Consider the following 27,316-nt stretch of genomic DNA (forward strand, 5'->3'; position numbering starts at 1 on the left):
CAGAATCTTTTGGCTAAAAATTCATCTCTTTACCAACACAGATTCAACATTATTACATAAAAAAAGAAAACCTTGACAGGGACATAGAGAATTACGTATTTTATTGTCTTCAGCAGGTCGGAATGATACTTGTAACTGTGCATATTTTTCTAATTTCAGTGACATTTTTACACGGATGTATACGGATAAAATTATGTTTTATAGATATTTTCCGATTTAAAATGTATGAATATTGTGCCTATTTACCCTTACCAGCATAATACACCTATCATCATATACAATAGAAGCATCTTAATAAGTGATCTTTGCTTACTGGAGTAAATAAAAACATAAAGAAGTTGAAAATCTAATCGAGCAAAGACATTCTTTGAATACAGTACGATTAGCTCGATCAACTATTAACCAGCCTTTTTTCAAAAACTACATTCACAAATTAAATCAACGAAGAACGCATAGTTTTAACAAACAAAAGCTAGATTCTCGTGATTTTGTTCATGTCTGAGATAAAAAAAATACAATATCAAAAGCTTTATGCATACTTTCTGTTCGGCCTCTCGAGTACTATTACTCGTGGCTACTACTCATCTATGTTTTTGTTTTATGCCTATTTGTATACTTATTGGGATTTACCACATTTGTGAAAGGATTGACATAACAGGTGACAATCATCTTTTCAAGATGTCAACCCAGACCACTCACAACGGGATAAGTGTGTCTTGTCGATACGTGTGGTGGGTTCTTTAACGTGCATTTACAAGTTCACATCACTCCTCATCCACAATGGCGTCTTTCTTCCCGATGTTCTCCGCCTCCTCGATGGTAGACGGAAGTTCCTTCCCGACCGTTTCCGGCAGCAGCAGCGCCAGCAGTCCGGCGGCGATTGACACTCCTCCGAAGATGACGTAAGGCATCGGGGCCCAATAGGAGCCGAGCAAATTCACGAACGGGGCGACCATGCCGCCGACACGAGCGCTCATGGAGGACATGCCGATCCCGATTTGCCTGTAAAAATGATGACGTCACAAAGTATCAATACAACAGGCATTCGACATAATATAAAGAATGTATATACAGTCAAACCTGTACATGTGACCACCTCTACATAAGGACCACCTGGCCATTGATATACAGTCAAACCTGTACCAGTGACTACCTCTATAAAGAACCACCTGGCCATTGATAAACAGTCAAATCTTCATGAGTGACCACCTCTACATAAGGACCACCTGGCCACTGATATACTTGTACAGTCAAACCTGTACATGTGACCACATCTACATGAGGACCACCTCGCTATTGATATACAGTCAAACCGGTACTAGTGCCCACCTCTGGACCATCTGGCCTATATGTGACCACTTTTTGGTGGTCCATTTGATAATTTTCCCATTGACACAAGCATTAAGAATCCTGTCTACAGACACCACCTGTCTATATAGACCATATTTTATCGGTCTGGAATGGTCTTCTTGGGCAGGTATGACTTTCGATCATGTTGGCTTACATGGTCCAATTTTGCTGCCGTATCATTTTCAGCAAAACTTTCTCTAATCCTATAAAACACGAGCCCTTGAATACACGTGACATCAGTAAATGATCAAAAGTCCCTAAAAATCCATGTTTTAGCCACATAAAACGTATTTAATGTATACCTTACAACAGTTGGAAAGATCTCAGCCGAGAAGATGTAGATAATAGAGAACGTAGCGGTGATCATAAAATTCCCGGTCATGGCAAGGGTGGTAGTCATCCAACCAAGGTCTGTGAAATATCATGCAAATCTAAATTTTAGCTGTATAAAGTGTTTTGATATATACCTTACAACAGTAGGAAAGATCTCCGCCGAGAAGACATAGATGACCGCGAAGGAAGCAGTGATCATGAATTTGCCGGTCATGGCCAGGGTGGTGGTCATCCAGCCGAGGTCTGTGGCATCAGGAAGACCATATGAAAGGGACGTTATGAAAAGCTACCGGTTACAGAAATATGGTCCAAGTATTGTATCATTAATGGATGCAGGGATAAATGAATTGAATTTCATCTGGTAATGCCCCCATTACAGTTTCCACAATCGCAAAAAAGCCCAAAACATTTCTATTGAAATTCCAAAACCCACGTTTCATTTAAAACGTTGGGTTATTCATCAACCACTACCTTCCAAGAACAAGTCAGATCGCCCCCCCCCCCCAAAGCAATGCACGTAAGAACACCATTTACAGTAGTTAATCATACACACGCTTTGGAATGAAGAAGGCCACGATACAGGCGACGCCTCCAAACAGAAGCATCAGGCACAGGGGCCAGCGCCGTCCGAACCTGCAACAGATATAAACATCTCATTTCATCAAATATAAAAAACCTGCAATGTTTCAAATAGAATCGAGCCTTTGTTGTGTATTTTCCAATGTTGCTTTTCTTTTTAGTTCTGCTGATCAGATCAACTTTGGCTGCTTTCGGTGTACTTAAATTAGATTTAAAGTTGAATTAGGTCAAATTGTAGTCTAACACGATTTAGATAGGTCTGTCTAAATGCATCGGCCACTGTCCAGCCAGGCCTCAACAGACGGGAACAAAACAGCTGTCAGTTGCAGACTGAAGTCTGGTTGTTTACGTTAGCCGAATTTATTGGGTGCTTTTGCGGTACAAGCTTCCTTTTTAAGGCCAATGGAAACAAACAGACAAACAAACACACAAAAAAACACTGCAACATACTTATCCAAGATGACGATTGAGATGAGGTATGCTGGAATCTCGATGAAACCGGAAATAGCGAAGTTCAGATACAAGTTCCCGCTCAGGGCGGCCGTGTTGAGGGAGATGCCGTAGTACACAAACGTGTTGACGATCCTGAAAGCACAATAGATAATCCTGAATCAAGACGTTTACCCAGAAAACTGGACGTTGCATCCTTGTCAGAGTATCACTATACAAAATGTATACTGTTTTCTCAAAAGTTCATCTGCTTTGGTAGAAGTCATTATAAACCAAAGTTTCAACCGATCGGGAATAAGATTAAGTCCAATTTTTGTGTTGGCAATTGCAGTTTGACTTTGATTTAGAATGACTTCCACCAACACAGATAAACTTTTATGTGAACAATATATTATCATACTCTGATAATGATGCAACGCCCAGCTTTCCGACTAAGTCTTGATGCAATGAAACCATTCTACACTAAATTCCCTGTTATTGGTCTGGCTCTAGCAATTTCCTGCTACAAGAAAGGCTAGCCCATGAGACATCATTATGGGACGTTGAATACACTTAAGCGATAAGACATACAAATGAACTTACAAGATTTATAGTAACCGCTTAGAGGCTAAACGTTTTCAGATATTTGCTTGTAACAAAATGGCAAATGTCACACAAGAAACAAACAAAAAACAGTTTAGTGCTTTACCGACCAGTTGAAGAAGATGTTGATAGTCCACTTTCGAAGATTCGGGGTCCTGAACAGGTCGATGAATGTGTAGAGCTTCTCATTCTTCTTAGCCTTTTCCTCCGTCTTAAAAGCGTACAAAGGATTAAATAGAACCTAACAAAGCTTTCTTCCATCCAATAGTCCATTTCACTCCAGAGATAGTTGAATGTATCGACAAATAATCAATTGACGATACTAGATAACAGGACACAGGTACCATCTAACAACTCAATGGCTCAATGTTATGTATGACCATGTTTATTCTGTTACGTGTTTGAAAAATACAAAACTTTTATCACCTACATCAAATGTGCAAGTAAAATCACAAACTTTTATCATCACTGAAAATACCAACTTTTATCATCACTGAAAAAGATGATCACCTGGGTCAAAGGAATCTCGTCATGGAAGACCTCATCAGGTATGGTGACCTTGGCGACCTTGGCGGCATCAAGCAAGATGGCCGCCGCCTCTTCGTGGCGATTTCTGGAGATCAGCCATCGTGGGGACTCTGGGATGAGCCTGGAGGGTGATTCATGATATATGCAAATGAGAAGAATGACGAAAGCAATGGGTTAAAAGTGACTGGTAGCTGGTGGCGACCCCCGCCCCGGCTCAATGAAGGGTCCTGATGTAGTTGCTTCGAATTTCCATGTAAGAAACTATGTTAGACCTGTTTCAACCAGACCTACGCCCATCTTCAAGATCTATGACAAAGCATATTTTCATGTGACCTCATAGTCGCGTGACTCCATGAATGGGGCAAAGATCACTACCTCTACAAGTTTCAGGTGGCCAAGCATGCACTAGTGACCAACTCTACATAAGGACAATATGACAGCCAAGCCTGTACTAGTGACCAACTCTGCATAAGGACAATATTACAATCAAGCATGCACTTTATAGCTAGTGACCAACTCTATATAAGGACAATATGACAGTCGAGCCTGTACTAGTGACCAACTCTGTATAAGGACAATATGACAGTCAAGCCTGTACTAGTGACCAACTCTGCATAAGGACAATATTACAATCAAGCCTGCACTAGTGACCATCTCTGTATAAGGACAATATGATAGTCAAGCCTGTACTAGTGACCAACTCTGCATAAGGACAATATTACAATCAAGCCTGCACTAGTGACCATCTCTGTATAAGGACAATATGACAGCCAAGCCTGTACTAGTGACCGCCTCTGCATAAGGACAATATGACAGCCAACCTTCCGTTGTAATTGTGACCACCTCTGTATCAAGACATGAAAGGATGAATTAGAAGCATAAAACCACTCACCACCAGAAGGATATGAAGAACAGGTATGGCATGGTGATGGCGATCTGAAGCCACATCCAGGTCCGGATGAAGTAGGCGATCCCGGCAAAGATCACGTATCCGACCGCCCAGTAGATCCAGATCACCATGCCAACGAAGCCGCGCTTGTCCGGGGACACCAGCTCTGTCACTAATGACATAATCTAAGAATTGGTCTACTTTTGACGCTCTAGCATGTAGATATTTTGAGATTTAAGTCAAAAAATGAACTGTTTTGCTCAGAAAATTTGTTCTATAACTTGTGATAAGAAAAAAAAAATGAAAAGACAAGTTCACTAAAAACGACGACCCCAAGCGTACCCATCACGAACGCCACAATGCCGGACGCCATGGTGCAGGCAGCTATGATCAGCCGGCAGGTCATGAAGGTGGCGTAGTTCGGAGAAAAGGCACAGATGATCCCCACAAGATAGCAGACGGCGAGGGAAACCAGCAGTGTCGGTTTTCGGCCCCATCTTGAAAATAAGTAAACGGGTTGATTCAAATGTCAAGTTTCAGCTAGGTCCAGCTTTAGATTCTTTTAAATGTATAAAATAATGTGTACCCTTATGATGTAGCATGTATGATACATTTGTCTTTGCAGTTATGTTCAGTTGTATTTTTCATTGTATTTGTGTATGTATTGTATAATCATCGAGTTAGGAACGCATGATTGTATTTTACAAACAAACAAGCAAACAAACACACAAACAAACGAACCTGTCAGCCGCGTGTCCGCCCACTACCGCTCCGACCATCACACCGGCGAACCATAGAGACTCGGCCAGACTCACTTTCCAACTGTTGTCACAGACGAGATCCCACTGTGGAAAAATGCATACATGTACAACAATGCCCTGGCCGCAACTGGGCAAACAATAACGTATTAAGGTCCCCGAGTTGGCGGCTTACAGCATTGCACATTAGCCCATCTAATAAACACACGCCACCGATGTTGTGTCATTGGGAAGGGAACTTAACACAACTTTCCTCACTCCACCGAGGTGTAAAAATAGGTACCTGACTTCGGCTGGGGAGGTAAAAGGCGGTGGAAGGATAAAGTTGGGCTTCGCCTTGTGATACCATGCCAGTGGATAACAACTCGCTGGCCCTACGTACGGCCTCCAAAAGGACTATCTTTAGAATGGTTTGGAGTAAATATTATAAGAAAGTTGGACCCTTACGTCTATGGTGACAGTGCTCTTGTACTCGGAAGTGTCGTATTCGTACCCCCGGTCACACGGAATCGTCGTCCGGTTGGCCACCGGGTGTGCTTCCACGAAGTCTCCATAGTTGGCGTCCGCGTTAGAAGAATTGTAACTGTAACTGATTATAAATGTTTGATATTATAATCACACACAAAAATTATAATCAAATAGCCACAAGACCAAACAAGTTGGTTAGTCTACGTATGTTCGTGCATCTGTGTGTTCTTTGTACACGCGTGTGTTTCTTTGTTTCTCTTTATGTTTATGTCTGTGTGTGTCTGTGTGTTGTATTTGTGCGCGTTAATGTTTGTATTTGTGTGTGTTAGAGTGCATGTGTGAGTTTGAGTGTGTGTGTGTCTGTCTGTATGTGTGTGTGTGTGTGTGTTTGTGTGTGTGTGTGTATTTGTGAGTTAGCGTGTGTGTGTTTAATAGTGTATGTGTGTTTTTATGTCTCTGTGTGAATGTATTTAGAGAGAAAAAGATAGAGGCAAAGAGAGCGAGAGGCGACAAACGTCCGATCAAGCTGGAGATGATTGGATGCATGGATACATAGCTGAATTGATTAATACATGAATGACTGAATGAATGAATGGATGACTGAATGAATGAATGACTGACTGACTGACTGACTAAATGCATAAAAGAGCAGGACCAACCGTTTGCACTGACTCCGTTTCCATTCCTCGTCCTTCAGCTCCCAGGGGATGGTGACGTTCAGCAGCTCGGCAGGGGTCGCGTTCAGCCCCGAGAACCTGGCCTGCGGCACCCGGCAGTGGAAGCCCGGCTCGAAGGCCATAAAGACGGTACCGAACACGTGAAAGGCATTGAAACCGATGGGCAGACAGACGAGGTAGAACACCCTCTTCTGCCACGGTCCGAATCCACCCAGGAAGTCCATAGCACGGTCGTAGTTCACTCTGACCTGTTCATAATATAACGTGTACGATCATGCATGGAGGTTAAAACACATGGCAAGATATGAACATTGTACCGTTACAATTGCTGAGACATAGAGTTTAGTTTGGAGTAGACTGGAGTCACGTTGAGTTTTTGTCGAGTTTGCACAAAAATGAAATTTTTCATATACTCCAAAACGTAATGAAGAACTTGTAATCATCGTTGAAAAATCAACTATTACAAAATTGGACTACGAACGTCTTCTTATTAACCACTTATAACCATTAATAACCACTACTATTTCTTGACGGCACATCTAAATGAGAGCTACGCCTTCTAGCGGTATAGGTAGGAGGTGTTCCGACAAAAGCGTCCGATTGCAAAGATTGAAACTACGCCTTCTATCGGAATAGGTAGGAAGTGTTCACGAACCGGCACGTCGTCCTTGCCCTCGACAGGCCGTCCGTTTTGGAACACCAGAGCTTCTTCGGCGGTGTTCTCGTTTTCAGCCATGTTCTTCCGTGTCGTAGCAAGACAGCTTTAAGAAAACATATTTCAAAAGTTTGTTTGTTCGTTCGTTTCCTGTTTAGTGAAATATAAACACTTTTAACTATGGAGAAGTCGGGTTATAATTTGGTCTTTTTAGGCTTCTATCCTTAACTACATAGAGGTGTAATCGTAGGCCATTCATGAGTTCACCGAAAGCTATGCTTAACTGGGGTTTTTGAACCCGTCATTCTAATGAGAGGTTACAACACTACTGATAACGCCAACTTGCCCCGGGGCATACACGTGTAAGGTGCGGCCCGATAGACGCCACGCCGGCTATCAATGGCGTCCCTAACTCGAATCCCAACCAGTCGTGTTCAGATCAGGGCTCAAATCCAGACAGGTTTGCCAGAATGCGAACCACAGATCTCCGGATCCCTAGCAATAGTGGCATTGCTAACAAAACCAAACACTAGCTCCTAAGCATATTGCAGGCCATATCATAATCTAACTCAGTGATTGTCAAGTATCCTATACTGTCACGCCCCTAGAGAGCGTGTATGTTAAGGTCATAGATTCGGGCCACCATATGCATTGTAACATATGAGTATACACATTTGACAGCATTTCTTATTCAAATGATGTTGGCCTTTAAACGGTGTCTCCTACTCCCGATCTATTACATGTGTGCATTGTAATAGATGACTTACTAAAGTAGATTAGCTAAGTGTAAAATCCTACTTGTTAGGGTGGTAGACTCTTTGAATGTGACGTTAAACTGTCAGCCCTGAAGCCAAGAGGAGCCACACCTCAAACGGTTTAAAGATAATATCTAAACGTTATGATTTGAATTGGCTTGTTCCTTTTCCAGCTTAAGTATAAAACTATATATAGGCTTAAAACTGGTGTGTGTCACTATGGAGAGGCCTACGATACAATTTGCCTGTATGTACGTCAAGTAATACATGTATAACTCCAAGTGAAATACCGACTACCTTAACTCGTCTCAAGCGATGCCAAGCAAGTCGGTGTGTTATACGACAGAGAACTGTAGTTACACAGTGCATGTTACTGTATGGCACAAGGCCAGCAGTCATGCTTGTACAAAGATCATCGTAAAGATTCCACAACTTTTGCGACAACTATTTAAAGACCCAGAACCTACCTTGACTCCTCTCAAGCGATGTCGTTGCAAGTGAGACGTACAATAACAAACGGCAGAGAGCACTTAAGACCTGTCCAGCGCCTTGTACAGGGTTTATAAGTACATGTGACAGAGAATACACGAGGCTTGTTGACATGTATGTGTAATTGTGTGTCACTGCAAGGCCACGGCACGGCTAATTACCCTGTCCGACTGGGTGTCGGTAGTCTCGTGTACCAGACCTCTACGGATGACGAAAAATGTGTATACCTTTAGTTTGGTTGTCTATTCGCTGACTCCTATTACGTATGCGAACCTATACAGTAGATTTATAACAATAGTAAGGTCATACATTCTGAGTAGCACCCCAGCCCCCTCGTAGCCCCTACACACCCCTAGTAGTGACTATACTGTTTAGTAGAGTAAGGTAATGTATCGACAGTGGTATGGCTTCTGTGTAACTTAGGTAGTGCATCGACTGTGGTATGGCTTTTTTAACCACATCGTGCCACGTTGAACCCGTTACAACTAGGATACACACATTTTGATCAATCAATCAATCGATAGAAAGATAAACTCATTGATAGATCGGTTGACTGATATTCAAAAGTTTAGGAACAAAAACCCGGAAGCCAGACTGCAGCCTGTGGCCTGCGTAGACTAACTCTTACGCTCTAGGGCAGACATGTGTCCGAGGAAACCTTCCCTGTGCCTCCGGAGGAAAGCCTGGAGCAGAAGAGTTTGCCCGTTTAGGCCCTGCCTAGAATCTGGCTTTCAGGCAATCTGTTCTGGACCCAAAGTAGAGCCTGAAGTTGCAGGCTATGTTCCGGATGACTGAGACCGATACAAAGCCAGGTAAGGACGTTAGCGCCGGTCTCACGCACTGTCAAAGTGTCTTAAAGACGCGGACGGCATCTTAGATCGTATTTCTTGCCTAGCAATGACAGCTAATAATATTTCCCAGAAAAACAAAAGTTAGGAACATTGTATATTCAGATAATCTTAAAATATATGTCCGATGAATAGCTATCGATGTTTTGGCTAAGTAGTTTAAAAGTATGACGTGCAGCTATTATTGAATTTTCCCTCTGAATAAATGATTTATGTCAACAGAAGGTGTTAGTAGAAGTTAGGTTCCGGCTCGTTTTTGAAGCCTTTTTTGGGGTTTCTATTTTGCTAGTTTTTCTTTTTGTTTGTCTGCCACCCAAACTAACAAAAAGGAACCCTAACAAAATAGAACGCCAAACAAAAACGTATAAGAAGACGTGAACAAAACCGCCGGAGCCTATCCTCTGCTTGGAGGGTAGTGTATGCTGTGGTAAGCTCTTCTGGCCCGAAAACAACATTGTGAGTAAAGTGCTTTCGAAGCAAAGAAGAGCGAATCTGTCCCTTAACCAGGAGAAAAGTAATGTGATCTAAAAGGCCGTGTTGACTAAAGAATTTGTGACATCACCGAATAAAGCAAGCATTTCACATGTCAGGTCCTCTCTTCCTCTATAGTTGTCGCGTTTTACTCGCTTGTACATGTTTCTCAGCGCAAGACTAGGTGTTAATTCTAGATGAAACCACAGTCACAAAGCATAAACCCATAACAAAGTTTTGCTTCTCTTGTTTTTACACCAGCTTTAAGACTGTAGAAAACAAACATTCCGTTCCCCTTGGGCAATGACCATGTTTATTTTGTTTCAGAGACCTGGATTTTTTTAACGGTGTCGTCAGCAAACATAAGAAACCCCTAAGGCGACATTATAGATTTATGTATAACAAAGTTACAATTACATAACTTGTAATTTATGCTTCTCTTCGCACCTTTAGGCTCCACCCTAGCTTCTAAGCCCACCTCTGCGTAGAACTAGGGATGTAAGACATGTAAGACAGAAGATGGCCACCACAATGAAAACAGGAGCGTTATGTTACTCTCGGGGGGGGGGGGGGGGGGTTAGTTAAGGAGGACAGTTTGCCCTGTTCCCCGCACCAAACCTTCGTTATATGAATACCGCTAGTCCAAAGAGCTTTAGAGCATATCTTAAGTCATAGAAATCACCTTATTTATCATACATATCGCCCGTTACAGTGAAGGAATAAGAAGTCTTACCTTGTTCTTTGTTCTTTCTTGAGTAGTCAGGGCGTCTCACCTGAACGTGAGGAGACTCTAAGTACAGGTGTTGAAAGCGTCTGAGCGGTTCAAGGGCGTTTATCTGGGTCAGCAAGGTGTGACGGTACACAAAGGACGGGGGTTGCGTTACATTTCACGGGTTAGAAAGAGGACACGAACAGATTCACCCAAACTCTAGGCCCTGGCACGTGTCTATGTCAGTAATTTGAGGTCATTCGTAGATACGTTGAACCTTGTATTCACTTAATATTATATAGAGCCATCCTACATTATCTTCACTTCATTAACATTTCAACTCAGAGCTTTGGTATACAACCTAGTTCTCCTGTTCTTTCCATTAGTCACCGGCGAAAGATAGCAGATGCTATCTTAAATGTTTTGAAATTTTATCCAGTTGCTTGAATTGAGTAACAATTTTGTTGGCGAACCATTTGTAGATATGTTGTGTAAAGATTGGCTGTCCTGTAGCGACAAAAAGATTGTCGTAGAACTTGTCGACGTTCGACTTTGTCATAGATTAGCCTAGTAGAAATCCTGTGACAGCCTCACCCTAACCCAAACCTAACGGTAACCTAACTTTAACTCCTCTAAAATCTTTCGACCGCAGCCTTAGCTTTACACTAACAACAATGGTTGCTGAACAACGGCAGCCATCTTGTTGTAGTCATCATCTTCTTGCCAAACTGCTAAATCGGTCAAGTGGGACACCTTCCTTGCAAGAGGTCACTCGGTTTTCTTTAGCAACTTCTTTTTATCACAGAAAATATATCAAATTACTGCGTCTTTGCGTAAAGTTTAGAAAGGGTAAGACCCTTTTTCATAGAAGATGCGACTGCGCTGTGACCGCTGAAGGACCAAACATTTGACAAATCACTCAACAAAGCTTATGGAAACAGAAATGATTTTAAAAATGATTTCTTTGGTTATTTTTCCATGTCATATTTTCATACCTTGCAACATATTCCAGTTATGAAATCAAGGGTTACATAAATTCAAGTCTGGTCGCTGCACGGTCGCTCGGCGTCTAGTGGAAAGCGGGCCTAACATGACCTGTACGTGCAATCACAAGCCAAAACGTCGTCAAAGTCTTCATTCAAGCACGAAGTGAGGAACTCAAAATAAACATGAAGACGTGCACGGAGAGAGAACAACATTTGGAGAGACTGGTGTTAGGTAACTAGAACTTCTATGCATGACGTTTACTGCTGGGTTTATATTGCAGACTGTGTTTTCGAGTCCGTGTCTGAGTGAAAGGTCGTTACATCGCACACGTCTGATTTCGTGAATTCCATGGACTGGAAAGTTGTTGTCTTTTTACTTAGCTTTTGACAGACAAGGACGACGTGGCACTGCACTCAAGATGTTCCTTAGCCATTAAACAGTGCCACGTACAGAGAACAATATACCCATTTCTACACTTGGGTGGAGTGAGGAAAGTCGTGCAAAGTGCCTTTCCCAAGGACACAACATCGGTGGCGTCAGGAGAATTCAAACCCGGGACCGCTTGGTTCTGGGCCGAAAACCCTGCCGTTACGCCACACGACCACACGACTGGAAAGTTGACACCAGGCTGCCATGTATCTTAGTCTGTTGAGCGAGATCTTTTCTTCTTTTATCACAAACGGGATGTCTCTCCGGCTTTTTACTTAGCTGCCATATAGAATTTCGCAGCCTTTCTACTTTTAATAGCTGCCATAGAGTGTTCCTCCGCCACCCTAGGCGATCTTATCTAATCCAAGGCCATAAACACACCACGAGCGGACTAAGCTATCTGGGCGGGCGGGCATCCCTCCTAGTGCCGTATAGATATCGGGGAGCCCCCGATGGTATGGTTTCTAAGTAAGCTATAGACCGATCCGCACTCGCTGTAATATAAATCTATTCAGCCTGGCAATATGTGAGTATATCCTTAATGATCGTACCCGCACGTGATCATAACTTTTAATAGACCAATGTGCACGTGTCATCATAGTAATCTTACTAAACGGTGCAGATACGATGTGATGCAAACACCATTAGTAACGTTTGCTAGTTTATTGACACAAATAAATTGTGAAAGCCTGCTTAACATATCGACGGATACCATTTAAATGTCATATCACAAATCACTGCTGCCAAGTAGGCGACTACAATGTGCTCAACTTAAGGTGATTAAACTTAAGCTATTTCAAAAATCATTACCGATTGGTACTCGTACAAAATACAGTCAACTCCAAACGTCAAACAGTTCTTTTTTGTTACATATACATTGATCATTTACTATACTAAGCTTACGAAACATACACGAATAACTGGAGTTTTCACAACATTATTGTCAACAGACAGCTGATATTTGCGGAAATAGTAAGTAATAGGAATGTTTCTATCACAATTTTACACATTTATGGTGCTCTCTACATCTTGATCTAAAGGTGCATTACAATGTACAAAAAATCCTTAATCGGGCTGTCATATTGTATAAATTATCATAACACGAGTCAATCGAAAAAATATCAAGATGAATCTAAGATTAATACAATCACTGACACTTAGCGTTAAGGCAGCAATTCTGAACTCGTGATAATGAAAATCTGGTAATATGATATGATAAGGATAGCTTTATTTTTTGTGCCAGTCGAGTATTTATAGCATAATTTTCAGTGAATCTTCGTATGCTATATCTACATCAAATTCAGTGATATAACTTCACAATCTATTGACAATAATTTGGATTTGCTTTAATCTATAACCAGGAATTTGGGTGGAAAAAAAGTTTTCCACCTGCCCCATTATCTGCTTGTTTATTAGCTTTACGTCAGAAAGAGCTTTTTTCAGAGCTACAGTCGCCATTTTCTGTCTCCTCTGTGATTCCCGATCCCACTCAACGTTCTTCTCATTTACGTCAGTATTCGAACGCGTTCGAATACGCTAAATGCGTTAGAAAGCGCAAAACATGTTCTTAAAAGATTACAACGCGTTTGAACGTTCTCGGAAATGACGTAACCCCCCGCGACAGTCGCCTATACATCATCTTCACGTGAGAAAGATCTGGTCCCAGAGCTAAAGTCGGGCTGTTTCTCTCTCTTCGTCCACGATGCCGTCTTTCTTCCCGAAGTTCTCGCCGTCCGCGATGGTTGCCGTAAGGTCCATCCCCTTGGTCTCCGGCAGCAGCAGCGCCAGCAGGCCGGCGGCGATCGACGTCCCGCCGAAGATGACGTAAGGCATCGGCGTCCAATAGACGCCCAGTAGATCGATAAATGGCGCGATAATCCCGCCGACGCGAGCCATCATGGCGCCCATGCCCAGCCCGATTTGCCTGTAAAAATACACAATTTTACAGCACAATTATTCCTTGTAGTAACGGTAACATTTTACCAACTTTGAAAATAAAGATCAGACTTGCAATCTCGGTTCAAAACGATGAATCTAAAGGTCCTGGGTTCTAGCAGGTTAACTTACTCGTATCTAGCTTTGCTTAGGGATGGGAGGTAATGCTTGACAGAAAGCTTTAAAGGAAAGTGATACATCGAGCGTCAAAGGACCCTTTGTTGACAAAAGTAGGGTCCATTCCAGTATGGTCTTGTGCAGTTCGTACTTAACATACAAAACTGGTGTGTCTGGTCCACCAGTTCTGTAATACAGACAAACAAACAAACAAAGAAAAACAAAAAGGCAACGACAAACAAACTTGAACTCCAAAGTTACCTGATGACGGTGGGGTAGAGCTCGGCAGTGAAGATGTAGACAATGGCGAAAGTGGCGGTGATGCAAAACTTCCCTATCATGGCCAGGGTGGTGGTCAGCCAGAACAGGTCTGTACGGTAGACACATAGACATTAGTATCATGGTTTAACTCACTCACTCGCTCACACGCTCACTCGCTCGCTCGACACTAACGATTTAAAAACATTAAATCGTACAACATTGAAAAACACATTCGGAAATACATGTGCCCTATCTGAAAGCGTTCCTTGGTACACAGTGGAATACTGAATTTCAGTCTGCTGCGTTCACCATAACATGGTTGTACTTGATAAGTTTAAGATCGAAAATAGAAAAAAAAAGATAGTTGTTCACTTACGCTTTGGTACGAAGAAGGCGGAGGTACAAGCCAACCCTCCTATGACCATTAGACTGGACAGAGACCAGCGTCTTCCAAACCTGACAAAAAACGGTAAGTTTAGAGATAATTTATTATTCTCTTAAACTCTAAGACTGAGTAAGAAAAACGGATGAATAGAGTATATTTCATCTCAATCAATTCAGAGGCTATTTCAACAGCACTAAAAGAAACAAAAAGGCTTTAGTTGCAGGTCCAATTTGTCGTGTAATAATGTCAATACATTTGATACCTAGTCATCGCAATAGTAACGTTTAGTGTTCTTACAGTCTCTGATTAGTTGGGCTGTATGTTACACTTTACCCATTGCAAAAAGATAAATGGGCGCTGCTACATATATGGATGGATGGATGCTTTGGATATTAGGGCCCTGTCAAACTTGTGCGTATATTCAAGTGCACATGACTCCCGCAAAAACTTTTTTTTGGTTTAAGTAAATTTTGCAGGGAGGAAGTTGTTTTCTACTTTTACCCACCGTTGAGCAGTCTAGTTATCAAACCAAAGAAATTACTTCTTCGGCTGCAAACTTAACTTAACCAAAAACATGTTAATACGCAACTCATTCGGGTTTGTATGTACGCACAAGTGTGACAGGGGCTTAAGAATTGAATTTATGGATGGATAGAAGCAGATAAATAAAGAAAATATCTCACTTGTCCAGGGTGTAGATGGAGATGAGGTACGCCGGGATCTCCACGAAACCGGAAATGGCGAAGTTCAGGTACAAGTTCCCGTGGAAGGCCGCCGCGTTCAGGGATATCCCATAATACACCATGCTGTTCACGGCCCTGGGATGGATAGAAGCGAATTGATGTGTTAGATTTATTCTAACTTGTAATCATATATAGTGTAGATGAAAAACAATTACTCATAGTTGAATACCATGAGATCAAAATGCGACATCAATGATATAGTATTGTGAATATCTGGTAGTAGAACGTTCGCGAAGCAGTCAAAATTTTGCTAAACACAGGATTATCACGTCTATTTCCTAACAGTTTTCTACAAGCATTTTAAGGAGTATAAACATGTATGCAAACAAACCATCGTACAAGTGTAACAACAAGACTTAGTGATCAAAATGCACACAGGGGTCCAGAGGCTACGAAGCACGACTTCATATATTATAGATTAATGTCTTCATATGCATAGACAGGATTGTTTTACTACTTAAAATAAATAGAATCAACCAGGAACACTCACCAGTTGAAGAACAGGTTAAGAGTCCACTTGCGCAGGTTCGGTGTCCTGAACAGATCCACAAATGTGTAGAGGACTCTGTCCGAACCGACTTCCTCCTCCTTTTTGTAATCATAATCATAAGGAATTATGAATGAATGATAGTATTCATTGTACAGGCATGTCCTATCGGGCTAAGTACAGGCATACGAATATAAAAGTTGTAATTAAGTACATATAGTGACAGGACTTCATATACTGAATCTAATCTAATACATAGGTACAACAGGTATATTACAAATTCTGTTCCAAAAGCTATTTAACAGGACAAACACAATTAATCGAGACTCGAGAATATGATACATAGATGTTAGTTGTCTAGGTATAAACTTGTTGAGTCAGATTTATTGTGAAAAGAGTGGTAGACAAAAACAGTAACTGGTCAGGTCGTTCGGCGTAATATAACCAGCTGCTGCTGCACCACGTGCCTACGAAGCTGGTGTGTTACTCTGAATGGCGGTTATACCGGCTATATAGGTACAGATACAGAACTGCAACCCCTTCCAGTAGTCTTCATGTTTGGTGAGCGGCATGAAACAGTTGTTGGCATGAGAACCACTTATCACTGTACTATGGACTACATACCCTACAACATACACATATGACATATATGTAACCATACCTTTGTCAATGGAGTGTCGTCGTGGAACACTTCCTCTGGTAGCGTAACTTTGGCGATCTGTATGTATTTGGAAAAATACAAAGGTTTGTTTGTTTCAATCTAGACATACGAGCTCGGTTCTGTAAATGGAGACCATAAACCACCAGCAGGAGAAAAACATTGTTTGATTCGCGATAGTTTTTCTTTTTACAACCTTAGGGCTTGCAATAAACAGTTTTATGACAGTACTAGTTTTATGGCAATTTAAGACATGGATAGCACTGAATACATACCTTAGCTCCCTCCTCCACGATGGCTTTCGCCTCGCTTTGTCGGTTCCTGGAGATCAGCCAACGGGGGGACTCGGGGATCAGCCTGGAAAGGCAAGACGGTTAATTTGTACTTTGTACTGATATGCACGCCATACATGGTCTCATGGTAGACAAATACGGAGAGGCGAAACGCGGGCGTGTTAAGATATAAGGAAATCAACAGTTTAGGAAATTTCTCCATTAAACATCTCACCACACTTATCGATGATAATCCAGGTGTGAGTGGATCAAACCTTACAGTCTGTTATCCGGGTTAACATCTTGAAAAGGTGCAAATTAACCTGTCTGGCAAATCCTCCGAAATAAAATAATCTCAATGATAAAAAAACGACTTCATTGAACGCAGACGGAGGCCGATACAGAATTCCAACCACCTTTGACCCGGTTCCAAGGTAACGTGTATTGACCAACCGGGTCCTCGGTCATCCCTTGTAAAAAGATTAGGTTAGCACTTATTCTGATGGCATTAAGTTTAAGTAATTTTTCATCAGTACAGAAAAGTACAGCTACATATGATAAGTTCGGCTTACCAATAGTAGGCGAATCCGATGAGGTAGGGAATGGTGACAGCGATCTGGAACCACATCCAGGAGCGGATGAGGTAGGCGACCCCGGCCAGCATCACGTACCCCACCGCCCAGTAGATCATGATGATCATCCCCACCAGGGTCCGCTTCTCTGGACTCACCATCTCAGCACCTGAAGGGGAGGGGCACGACACGTAAGTCATTGTAGCGTTAACCTAACCCAAACCCAGCAGCAGGTGATCCACTGCCCAGTTCATCATGATGATATTCCCCACAATGGGACTCAACCATCTCTGCGCCTGTGACAGGATGGGCACGAAAAGCAAGTCAGCTGGGCTTGGCTTAGGAACGGTGAGAGGGATAGGTTTTGGTCAACTGTGCGTTTCATGGTTTCGAATTCGGGACTACATGAGATCTCATCCCCTTGATGACTTGATCACTCTCAGACAGTCATGAGCTTAGAACGCAGGACCCAAGATATGATAGACCTATGATACGTACCTATGGTGAATGGTATCTCAAAGATGATCATACAAGCAGATGTCATGACAAAGCGAAAGGGTTAGAGTTAGGGTTGGGGTTAGAGCGTTGGATAGTGAGATTTTGTGTCCCCCGACAGTGAGATTTTGTAATTCAGAGATTACTGTGGTACGTACCTATGACGAAGGGTATCTCAAAGATGATCATACAGGCAGATGCCATGATGAAGCGAAAGGGTTAGGGTTAGGGCCCAAAGAGCGTTGGACAATGAGATTTTGTGTCCCCTGACAGTGAGATCTTGTAATTCAGAGATTTCTGTGGTACGTACCTATGACGAAGGGTATCTCGAATATGATCATACAGGCAGATGCCATGATGAATCGGAAGGCGGCGAGCACGGCGTAGTTGGGGGAGAAGGCGGACGCCATCCCAAACAGGAACTGTACGGCCATCAGGAACAGCAGAACGGGCTTCCGACCCCAGCTGCAAGGGAAAGGACAACATGAGAATTATCATTATTCAAAATGTCCTTATTCTGTCTCAGTATGTATGAATGTCAGTGTCATTATCCTTCATTTGCCATGGGTTTGATTTTGAATAGAGAAACAAAATATTAAAAGCCTTGCCCAAACCATACGGTGTAGAGGTTGGCGCCCATCTCCTTCAAGCAAAGACAATACTGCAACGGGGGGGGGGGGGGGGTAGTGTTACCAATGTGTTTGGCTCCCGTGGGATTTAGAAATGGTTCCCCCAACTTAAAGGTCTACGTCAAAAGCCGTACGGGGAATCGGACAGTTTTTTTTTAATGGCCCCGAACAGTGGGACTTTGTGTCAGATAGACTATCCTACTGATACAGAGTTGACTTACATGTCTGCAGCATGTCCGCCGAAGAAGGATCCGAACATCAGTCCCGCCATCCACAGCGACTGGATCATGTTTACCTGCCATTTCTTATCGCACACAACGTCCCACTGTGGGAATAGAGATTAACATGTAAGCTTAAGCAATCAGGGGCGGCAGACATCACTGCTCAGAACATAACACTGCAATAACAGCAGACAGAGAGACAGACAGACAGACAGGCCATTTCTTATCACACACCACGTCCCACTGTAGGTAAAACACAGGATTTAACATTTAGTAATTCCAGATTGACGTCAACCCCTATCAACACGTTCCACTGGAAGTAAAACACATTCAGCAATATTAGCAGAGATAGCAGACTTCACCCCCTCACACCACGTCCCACTGTAGGTAAAACACATGCAGCAACATTAAAATCAGGGATGACAGACTTCACGCCCTCACAACACGTTACAGTCTGTAAGCAAAACAAATGCAGTAGCATTAGCTGTCGGAGATAGCACACTTCACCCATCACAACACGCGTACGTTACACATGTAAGCAAAATACATGCATCCATATTAGCAATGAGAATTGGCAGACTTCACCCTCTCAAAACGTTTCACTGCAAGCAGGCCAAGGAAAGCGCCCCCTTGCAGAACACACAGAAACTTCACTACAACTGCATTCAGTTTGCTACTGAGTTCTGATGAGTGTAATTTTCCAACATTCCGGTAGGCGGCATCACAGCAGAGTAGCAATCAGGAAATGCAAAGACAGTTTAAGTGTGTAAAATGGACGCCTTACGTAATGATCAGCGCCTGTTATATATAGCAAGAAGAAATTCTCATGCCTTTCTTTGTTTTGATTTCTAAACATCCAAGAAATCTGAGTAGTGAGACTGAATATCTATTTACCAAGGAGAAAGTAATACGTGCATTAGAAGTACTACAGAATGCTAAACAACACAATGCTAAAGAACTTCGAATGAAAACGTTAAATTTGTTTTATCTCCAAGCAGATGTTGGGCTTGAAGATCGTAACTTTTTCAAACTAAGACAAACTCTGGTTTCTAAGACAGACTCTTACCCCCGTGGAATCCTTGCTGTCAGAAAACGTTACGACCGTCCAACCCACCATCTGCTTGGAGGTGAAACGTTTGCTCAGGGCGGTCTAGATCTCCGGATTTTTTTTCCGTCACACTCATTGTTTGGAATCCGATGTTTTGAATTTTAAGCTTACGAAGATACATTTTTATCAACTTCATGACATGAAGTTCAGATTTTGGGACGGCCTGGGTGAATTTTTTTCCGTCCCAACAAACAAATTTCCGTCCTGGGACGGGGGGGGGCGTCGGTTTGCTCACCTGTGTGACGACTGTGTTCTCGAACTGTGAGCGGTCGTACACGTATCCCTGGTCACACTTGATCCTGGTCCTGTTAGCTACCGGATACCTGTCCACAAAATCCCGGTACGACGTCTCCAGGTCAGAGACAGTGAAGTTATAACTGTACCTGAGGTAGGGAAGGGACAAAAAGGGGGTTACTCAATACCCAGAGGTTGCCCTGGTTGGGAGTTCAAGTCCTGAAAGAATATTGACGTGATTTTGTGACGGTTTGCGTTCGTCCTTCGGCCCCGGTATGTATGGTTGAGCTTCAGACGCCAAACAAAAACTCAACACGCTTAATCTTCACGATGATAATAAATCCAACGCGCTTATCGAGGATGTGGCTGATTTGCAGGTGTACTTGATTAACGTGATTTGTATTTTAGTTTACACATGACTGCCCCATTCGGCTTGCTCCTGAACCGTCGCCAAAAAGGCTGGCATCCAGGCTATTTCTTCTGTACACCAACCTGAAGCACTGGCTCTGTTTCCACCCATCGTCCTTCTTCTCCCAGGGGACAGTGATGTTCCGGACCTCGGCGTCGGTCGCGTTCAGCCCCGTGAAGTTCACGTCGGGCTGTCGGCAGCTGAAGTCGGGCTCAGCGGCGATGAAGACGATGCCCATGGTCTGGAAGGCGTTGAAGATGGCTGGGAGACAGGCCAGGAGGTAGACCCGCTTCTGCCACGGCCCGAACCCGCCCAGATACTGCAGGGCCTTGTCGTAGTTCACCCTGATGGAGTCAGAGAAACCCTGGATGGAAAAACAAGAACGTTGGGTGTCTACTTTCTTAGCGTGGGTGCCAGACAAATTTAGCAATATTAGAAAACCTACAGAACACAATGAACAGAAACACTAGATGCCGGAAGTTACATCGTCAGTTAGAATTACGATACCGTAATAACAATAAATTTGGAGAATCACAACTAACAAATTCTTCTTGGTTCCCCCCAGTACTCATTTCTCTTGGAAACTTGTATTTCATGTCGCTCTGACTTGTGCCATATTCCATATGGGCATGTGATTTAAAGTCATGCGATTTTACACCTGGAGATTCAGGTGAACATTTCTCACGTGCGATCACTGAACACTGACAGGCGTGTCCGAAAATAGATCAACGGGTTAAAAGAATCCATTTTTATCTTGTTGTCATCAGTTGGGCCCAATCCTAAATAGGTACATTCAGTCAAAGTTATGCAACTACCACTCAAGGACTGATGATAATTGTTGGTGACTGCGGATGGTTTCAGTCAGACAAGAGGGTCTTTACTTATAGCTATGATGTGAAATTGGACAGGACTAGTTCAATGTGGCTTATGACTGGAGGGTGTTGGCCGAAATTTGGAAAGTTGTTGTTGGGAGATAGAAATAAACTGGTCCACCGCAAGATATTAGATATTAAGTTTTACGAGAGGAAAGATCTGGATCTACCATAGAACGCGATCTGTGACTACAGGTGGTTGCCCGGATAGGTTTGAAAAGATAAAAAATCTGGATCTACTATAGAGCGTGATCTAAACTTGATCCATACCCGAGCTGTCTCCTTGGTGATCCCATCACCCTGCCCTTCCATCAGCGTTTCGTCCTCTGATCCTCTCTCCGCCATGTTACCTCACCTCCTGTTGTGGAACAATCAGAGTGTCAAAGTCGCATTCCTTGATGAACTAGGACACCTTATATCTAATCTCCAAGCAAAGGTTTCTATCTAGGAGTGACCGGGATTTTAATGCTTCCTTCTTGTCGCAGAGGTGAAGGGAGGGAAGCGTTAAAAATCCCGGCCACTACTAGCCCCCGATCGAAACCTCTGCTTGGAGAATACTAATATCAACCTAATGCTTACCCAGTACCCACATAGTGACAATTTTTACCACATATCATCACAATCCATCTATAGCTTCTGAAGTTATCCCGGATAAAGTATACGGAAACACAGACAGACAAGCAGAAAGAAAAACAAAAAGACAGACCAAAAACTCCCTTTCGCGGAGGTAAAAAAACCGTGACCATAGTAATAGTCCAGAGCGCGATAAAGAAAAACCGCAATCTCTGTTGCAGCACCACAGAAAGCCGCCAGTGGGCCCGAAATCTAAACTAATTCCTTGATAGCTCAAGACCTACATGTATCACGCACAAAATGTCATAACAGCTTCAATAGCTTTTTGAGTTATGCTGCTAAATCCACAAACAAACGCGACCGAAAACAGAATCTTCTTGGCAAAGGGATGGGGAGGGCATATCGGTTACTTCCACGTATTAGAAAATAGCTGTCTTAGGAAAAGTTATCTATTAGATCATCTAAGTATACACAACACCAACCGCAAGAGCTTTCGGCTCCTCCAAATACTGATTCTCGGATGAACTACAGTGCTGGTCGTCGAAGAAGCTGCTATTTCGACGGCGGTCTTCAACTGAGTGTCAAAGTTGTCTGCACTCTAGCGTGGCATTCGGTCAGCGAAACTAGGTAACTAGGTTAAGGAATGGTATGGTCACGACTGGAGTTATTTCCACCATATGCGCAGGGCCATGACTGTCGCCGCGTACAAATGTGCTCACAGCGGTCAGTAAAGTTTAGGCGTGTAAAAACGGGTGTCTTCTACATGATTACTTTTACTTCGACCTGCAGTTCCGTAACTTGGAACAGAAAAGACCGGTGGAGTCTGCAAAGGAGGCTGTGGTTGGTGGGTTCTCAAGGTGTCGTGTATTCTAGCCTGGATGCCAGACTGTTTTCAGGGCCCACACAGGCCAGCTCCTCGGCTCTAGGGTCAACATGCCCCCAAGGAATTACTGGAACAGACATACGGAGACTGGACGAAGGGGTTATCGTCTAGCACAGTGGGACTGGCACTTGCCCGGCTTCCCATTCTATGAAAGTGTACTATTAAAATAAAAACAAAACACTCTCTGGTCTCTGGTAGCCGGCATGTGGCAGGGCTAACCATTTGTAATAGTCTTTAAGGCTAGTTGGGTAGCACTGTACTATTTTTAGCAGCCAAATAAATAAATCAACCAATCAAATCAAACCCAGGCTGTGGCGGGAGTAACCTGGAAATCAGGCTGTGGCCAGGGCCCGCTCAAGCAAGCTCTTCAGCTCCATACCAGGTTCAACAAGCCCCCATGGAAATTTTGCCATAGCCTCCCGGAATGCCCTTTAGCAACGTCCTATGAGATCAAGGAGATTCCACTAGTATCAAGCTTTAAGCCTCCTTAATTCGATTCAGGCAGGCAAATTTACCGGGGTGGGCTTAATTAGCCAAACGGGGAGAGAGTCTCAGCCTGAAAGCCTAGGCCTGGGAGAGGCTGGTGGCGAGGCTAGCGCGGGGTCAAAACTCGCAACCTTGGTGTCCAGAAAAGGGAATTTCTAAGGCAGGCGAGATTTGGATCATCGCCATATATGAAGAAAATCAGATGTTTGAAACATGTATTTGAACCTTTGTCAAGAATTTGTTCGAAAGTAGGTCAATTCAAACTGGAAAACGTGGGTAAGAAATTTGCGCTCCCTTACCCTCCCTGATCCGAGCCATACAAAGACATGCCCTTTACCGCCCTTCCTTGCTGGAAGCCTGTGAAATCTTTCCCCCTGGTCTTTAGCGGCTGACTTAACTAGGCCAACAGCCCCTCCGTTTTACAATGTTCAACACACGCGCCTCTTTAACAGGTGGGGGACCCGGGCTGTCATGATCATGTAATCCACAACCGCACATGCCTTTTTTTACTCGTCTTCTTAAACAAACAGGGCATCTCTGCCAGTCTTGATGTGACAATTTGTTAAACAACCCATCAACACGGCTAAAGCCCCTGCCACACATAGGCAACCAAACACGCTCTTCTCCAGACCATGGTTGTGAGTTAAGATCCCGTCATACATATATCACCAGATGATCAAAGGAACATCCTGTTAACATATCCTCGGCCTTCAATCCTACCCCCTACCGTTGGTCAGTATTATTATGTACGTTCAGTCGGGTATGGCGCTGTAACAATGATTTCTGTAACAATGTCGGGCTTAGGAATGTTCGTTTAACAAAAGAGTAGGTTTTTGGACAACAAGTTCGAATCCCAACCTAAGCTCACAACCCCTTACAAGCTTCAAGGAGTGGACGTCGGTGCCCTGTCAAGTTTGAGGAAAACCACGCTATCTCGGTTGGGGCTGCTTTCGTCTTTCGGATGGGACGTAAAATGGGGGGTCCCGTGTTCGAGGAGAAGCCTCGAGTACGGAGAAAGGCTTGCAACCCCTCCCAGTAAAAATGTACCCTGCTATTGTAACAGCAAGGAAACCTGCTTCTGCGAACGAACGAACGAAACGAAGCCCAATAACCGTAGTAGTACGACCAGATGATTGATAACATATTTAGTCCCTAATATAGCTTACTTTTCAACGCAAAGTAGCTAACCGTTGTCTTAATTTTATTAAGTCGTGCAGAAGTGTCACACATAAATACAGTGCGTTGTGCAACATTTGTCTTCAATACTACATTTAGCATGTAGTCCTTATTAGTTGTCGCTCGAGCCTCGCTCAGGGACTTGCACCACATAAGTTAGCACACGCGTACGCACGGCTTGCTACATGTAAGTGTTGACCTTGAGCCTAGAAAATGCAGGCTTGGACCTCACAGGTAAGCGTACATACCGCATAATTCTGTAGAATCCACAGTATGTAACCAAGGTCACCACACACTAAAGTACAGACTTGATTCTTGCCCTAATCTTACCGTTCAGTAATCGTAGTTCGATCCAAGCCTTAACGCCCGCGAATCCTTCTCAGTTGCTAAGTAGTTAGTTCAAGTCGCGTGCCATACTCCGTGAATACTGCATTATGGCGGAGCTGTTATTGTACTTTCTGCATGAACGACCATGTTAAAACAAATAGGTTTGAAAGGTTAACAATAGCGTTGACATTTGACCTTGGGATCATGTTACGTATTGGACAGTTCGAACATGCTCAACTGCTTTTGCCTTTTTTTTGTTTACCAACATTTTGTCTGGCCAGAAATTTCCTTCAATTCTTGCTACACATAGTATTTTAGCTACCTTCAAGAAAACAAAATTGTAAAGGCGGACTGTACAATTTAAGAATTGTAATGACAAGAGTACAGCTCAAGTGTGTTCCACCCCATTTACATTGTTTACACAGCATTCCATTAGGGTTGTTTACATCATAAGTACACTGATATAGACTGACTGACTATATAAGTCCCCCTGGCCGTTGTTCTTACAACAACTAATCTAACCTACTGCTAATTCTGTCACTATATGTGAAAGCGAGTTTTGTAGTCGGCTTGTGTGATACTATGAACAATATTGGTAAACTCCTTGCGTTTAAGGTTTAAGAAGTTGGCGTGGTAACGCTAAGTTAGACTATGGAAATGATTTCAATACATTTTGCATTACACTTGTACTAATTTTGCTAATCGGCTTTGTTATGCAATTAGAGCAATTAATTAGAGCAATAAATATCCAATTGAGATTACAAGACAACGCCAATTACTAGATGATAAGCGTTCCAGGCAACACCGATAGATACAATAGTCTAGTAAATGAAAGTAGCCAGGGATAACCTGAAATAATAATGATAATAATGGTTTATTGGTCAGAAATTACCCGTGCAATGGCAGCTAGTGCTGAATTGCTACAGGGTTTACAATCATATAATACAGAACAGATACATATTTGCTCCACACTTACACTTTGTGGAACTGTCGCAAGGGTTTGGCGGCTGCCATTCGGCGCCAGCAGGTGACCTCAATACGACTTTCCCCAACCGAAGTCAGGTACCCATTCACACCTGGTTGGAGTGCGGAAAGTCGTGTAAAGTGCGTTTCCCAAGGGTACAACATCGGGGCATATCGGGGTTTCGAACCCGAGACCTCTCGGTTGTGGGCGAAGCAATCTATCGATTGTGCCACACGATGCGATGAAAGTATCTGACAACACCATCACCCCTGTTTCCTTTCCTAATATGGGTGGAAAAATTCGCACACATCTCTGTGTTGAGTGGAAAAATTCGTACACATCTTTGTGTTGAGTGGAAAAATTCGCACACATCTCTGTGTTGCTTCTGTTTTCCTTGTAAGCGCTTAGCCTACTTTAAAAGTTGTTGTGATGTAAATTGAAAGTAAAAAAAAAATATTTTCTCCATACAGGGTATGGTGAAATACAATGAAGTAAGGGGGAGGAGGGCGAAAAGATGAATGAAGGCTACATGTTGAATCCCGATTGGATAATAAGGCTGAAATTCAGTCGTTCGTCATAATCGTGATATGGCATTAAATTCGTAAAATTTTACTTACGCGGTTGCTTAAGGCACGGATCATTGTAAAGCAACTAAAATAAGACAAGGCATAATACTGCGCACCGAGACAGACAAGGCATAGATAAAAAGTCGAAAAGTTTAAATGTAACCAAATGAGGAATATGTAATGACGAAAGGCAATATATTCTGTTTATACAATTTTTCCTGGGATACACGGACATGATGCCCACTTGCCGACAGTTTTCCCTACTACGCCAAGTCACCAGTCAAACCTCAATACCTCAGCTTCGAAGCTTCGTACACAAAACAGGCGAGGAAACGACAGGTCTGTGTGCTAGCTAAGAGAATTAGACAACAAGACACAAAATAGGTTTGCAGGTCGTTAAAGCAATAACAGATGGGGCACTTGACAGTGGAATTTCAAGGACTACAACTTACACACTCAGAGAAACACACACACACAGGGAAACACACGCACATACAGACACACAGACAGACAGACTCAATACATTCATACACACAAACACACACACACACATTCACACGTATACTACGTACGTACCTTTTCTACCCCTGTACGCTTTTAGTGACCGAGAGCAAGGACGTTGACATACGAGTACGGCGGACTTGTGTCTCAAGCAAACACACAGAAAGTCGGTAGAACCGGTTTAACGGTTGTCTGCATGTGAAGCGACACATAGATTTACATTTAACAGGTGTAATAAATGGGACGTGAGTTATTCAAATGTCGCATTCGCAAACAACAGAACGTTTTGCGACTTTATTCAGCCTGTGAAATTATTGCCAGTTATGAATTTGTCACCTTTTGTAGGCCGACTTCCATTGCAATGGCTTTATTTACGTAATTGCCCACTTTTGAAAGAGGGAGGTCGACTCAGAGAGTTACAGGTAGTTGTCTATAATTGTTGGTTTGTCTAGGCCTTGACCCGATCAGGAGCTGATTTATAATTT

The 27,316-nt window shown here is 43.0% G+C and overlaps 2 protein-coding genes across 2 annotated transcripts; both read right to left on the reverse strand.

Annotated features, from left to right (window-relative positions):
• Nucleotides 1-84: 84 nt before the first annotated feature.
• Nucleotides 85-10,756, reverse strand: LOC136425945 (organic cation transporter protein-like). Its single transcript, XM_066414865.1, has 13 exons — nt 10,566-10,756; nt 7,270-7,375; nt 6,597-6,862; nt 5,917-6,058; nt 5,453-5,556; nt 5,054-5,208; nt 4,715-4,883; nt 3,805-3,943; nt 3,405-3,505; nt 2,640-2,847; nt 2,237-2,336; nt 1,818-1,926; nt 85-1,002 (listed from the first exon to the last, which is right to left on the reverse strand). Exons 2-13 carry the CDS (start codon nt 7,348-7,350, stop codon nt 765-767), a joined length of 1,812 nt encoding a protein of 603 aa, XP_066270962.1. The 5' UTR covers nt 7,351-7,375; nt 10,566-10,756; the 3' UTR covers nt 85-764.
• Nucleotides 10,757-13,597: 2,841 nt separating this feature from the next.
• Nucleotides 13,598-27,023, reverse strand: LOC136425946 (organic cation transporter protein-like). The gene is made up of 14 exons (XM_066414866.1): nt 26,907-27,023; nt 21,626-21,713; nt 20,567-20,847; nt 20,076-20,223; nt 18,733-18,836; nt 18,193-18,347; nt 17,388-17,556; nt 16,819-16,900; nt 16,547-16,603; nt 15,889-16,058; nt 15,339-15,473; nt 14,647-14,726; nt 14,271-14,379; nt 13,598-13,881 (listed from the first exon to the last, which is right to left on the reverse strand). Exons 2-14 carry the CDS (start codon nt 21,698-21,700, stop codon nt 13,626-13,628), a joined length of 1,821 nt encoding a protein of 606 aa, XP_066270963.1. The 5' UTR covers nt 21,701-21,713; nt 26,907-27,023; the 3' UTR covers nt 13,598-13,625.
• Nucleotides 27,024-27,316: the final 293 nt, after the last annotated feature.

The sequence above is a fragment of the Branchiostoma lanceolatum genome, chromosome 19 (genome assembly GCF_035083965.1).
Source record: "Branchiostoma lanceolatum isolate klBraLanc5 chromosome 19, klBraLanc5.hap2, whole genome shotgun sequence".
NCBI classification, from domain to species: Eukaryota; Metazoa; Chordata; class Leptocardii; order Amphioxiformes; family Branchiostomatidae; genus Branchiostoma; species Branchiostoma lanceolatum.

Bases quoted from the DNA above. Each gene is read 5' to 3' on its own strand.
- LOC136425945 (XM_066414865.1), bottom strand. From the start codon at position 7,350: ATGGCTGAAAACGAGAACACCGCCGAAGAAGCTCTGGTGTTCCAAAAC. The intron at 3,506-3,804 runs GTGATCATCTTT...TACGCTTTTAAG, and splicing joins ACGAGATTCCTTTGACCCAG to ACGGAGGAAAAGGCTAAGAA. The intron at 2,848-3,404 runs GTCGGTAAAGCA...TTGTGCTTTCAG, and splicing joins ATCAACATCTTCTTCAACTG to GATCGTCAACACGTTTGTGT.
- LOC136425946 (XM_066414866.1), bottom strand. From the start codon at position 21,700: ATGGCGGAGAGAGGATCAGAGGACGAAACGCTGATGGAAGGGCAGGGT. The intron at 18,837-20,075 runs GTGAGCAAACCG...CTATTCCCACAG, and splicing joins AGAACACAGTCGTCACACAG to TGGGACGTTGTGTGCGATAA. The intron at 18,348-18,732 runs GTAAGTCAACTC...TTTCCCTTGCAG, and splicing joins GGCGGACATGCTGCAGACAT to CTGGGGTCGGAAGCCCGTTC.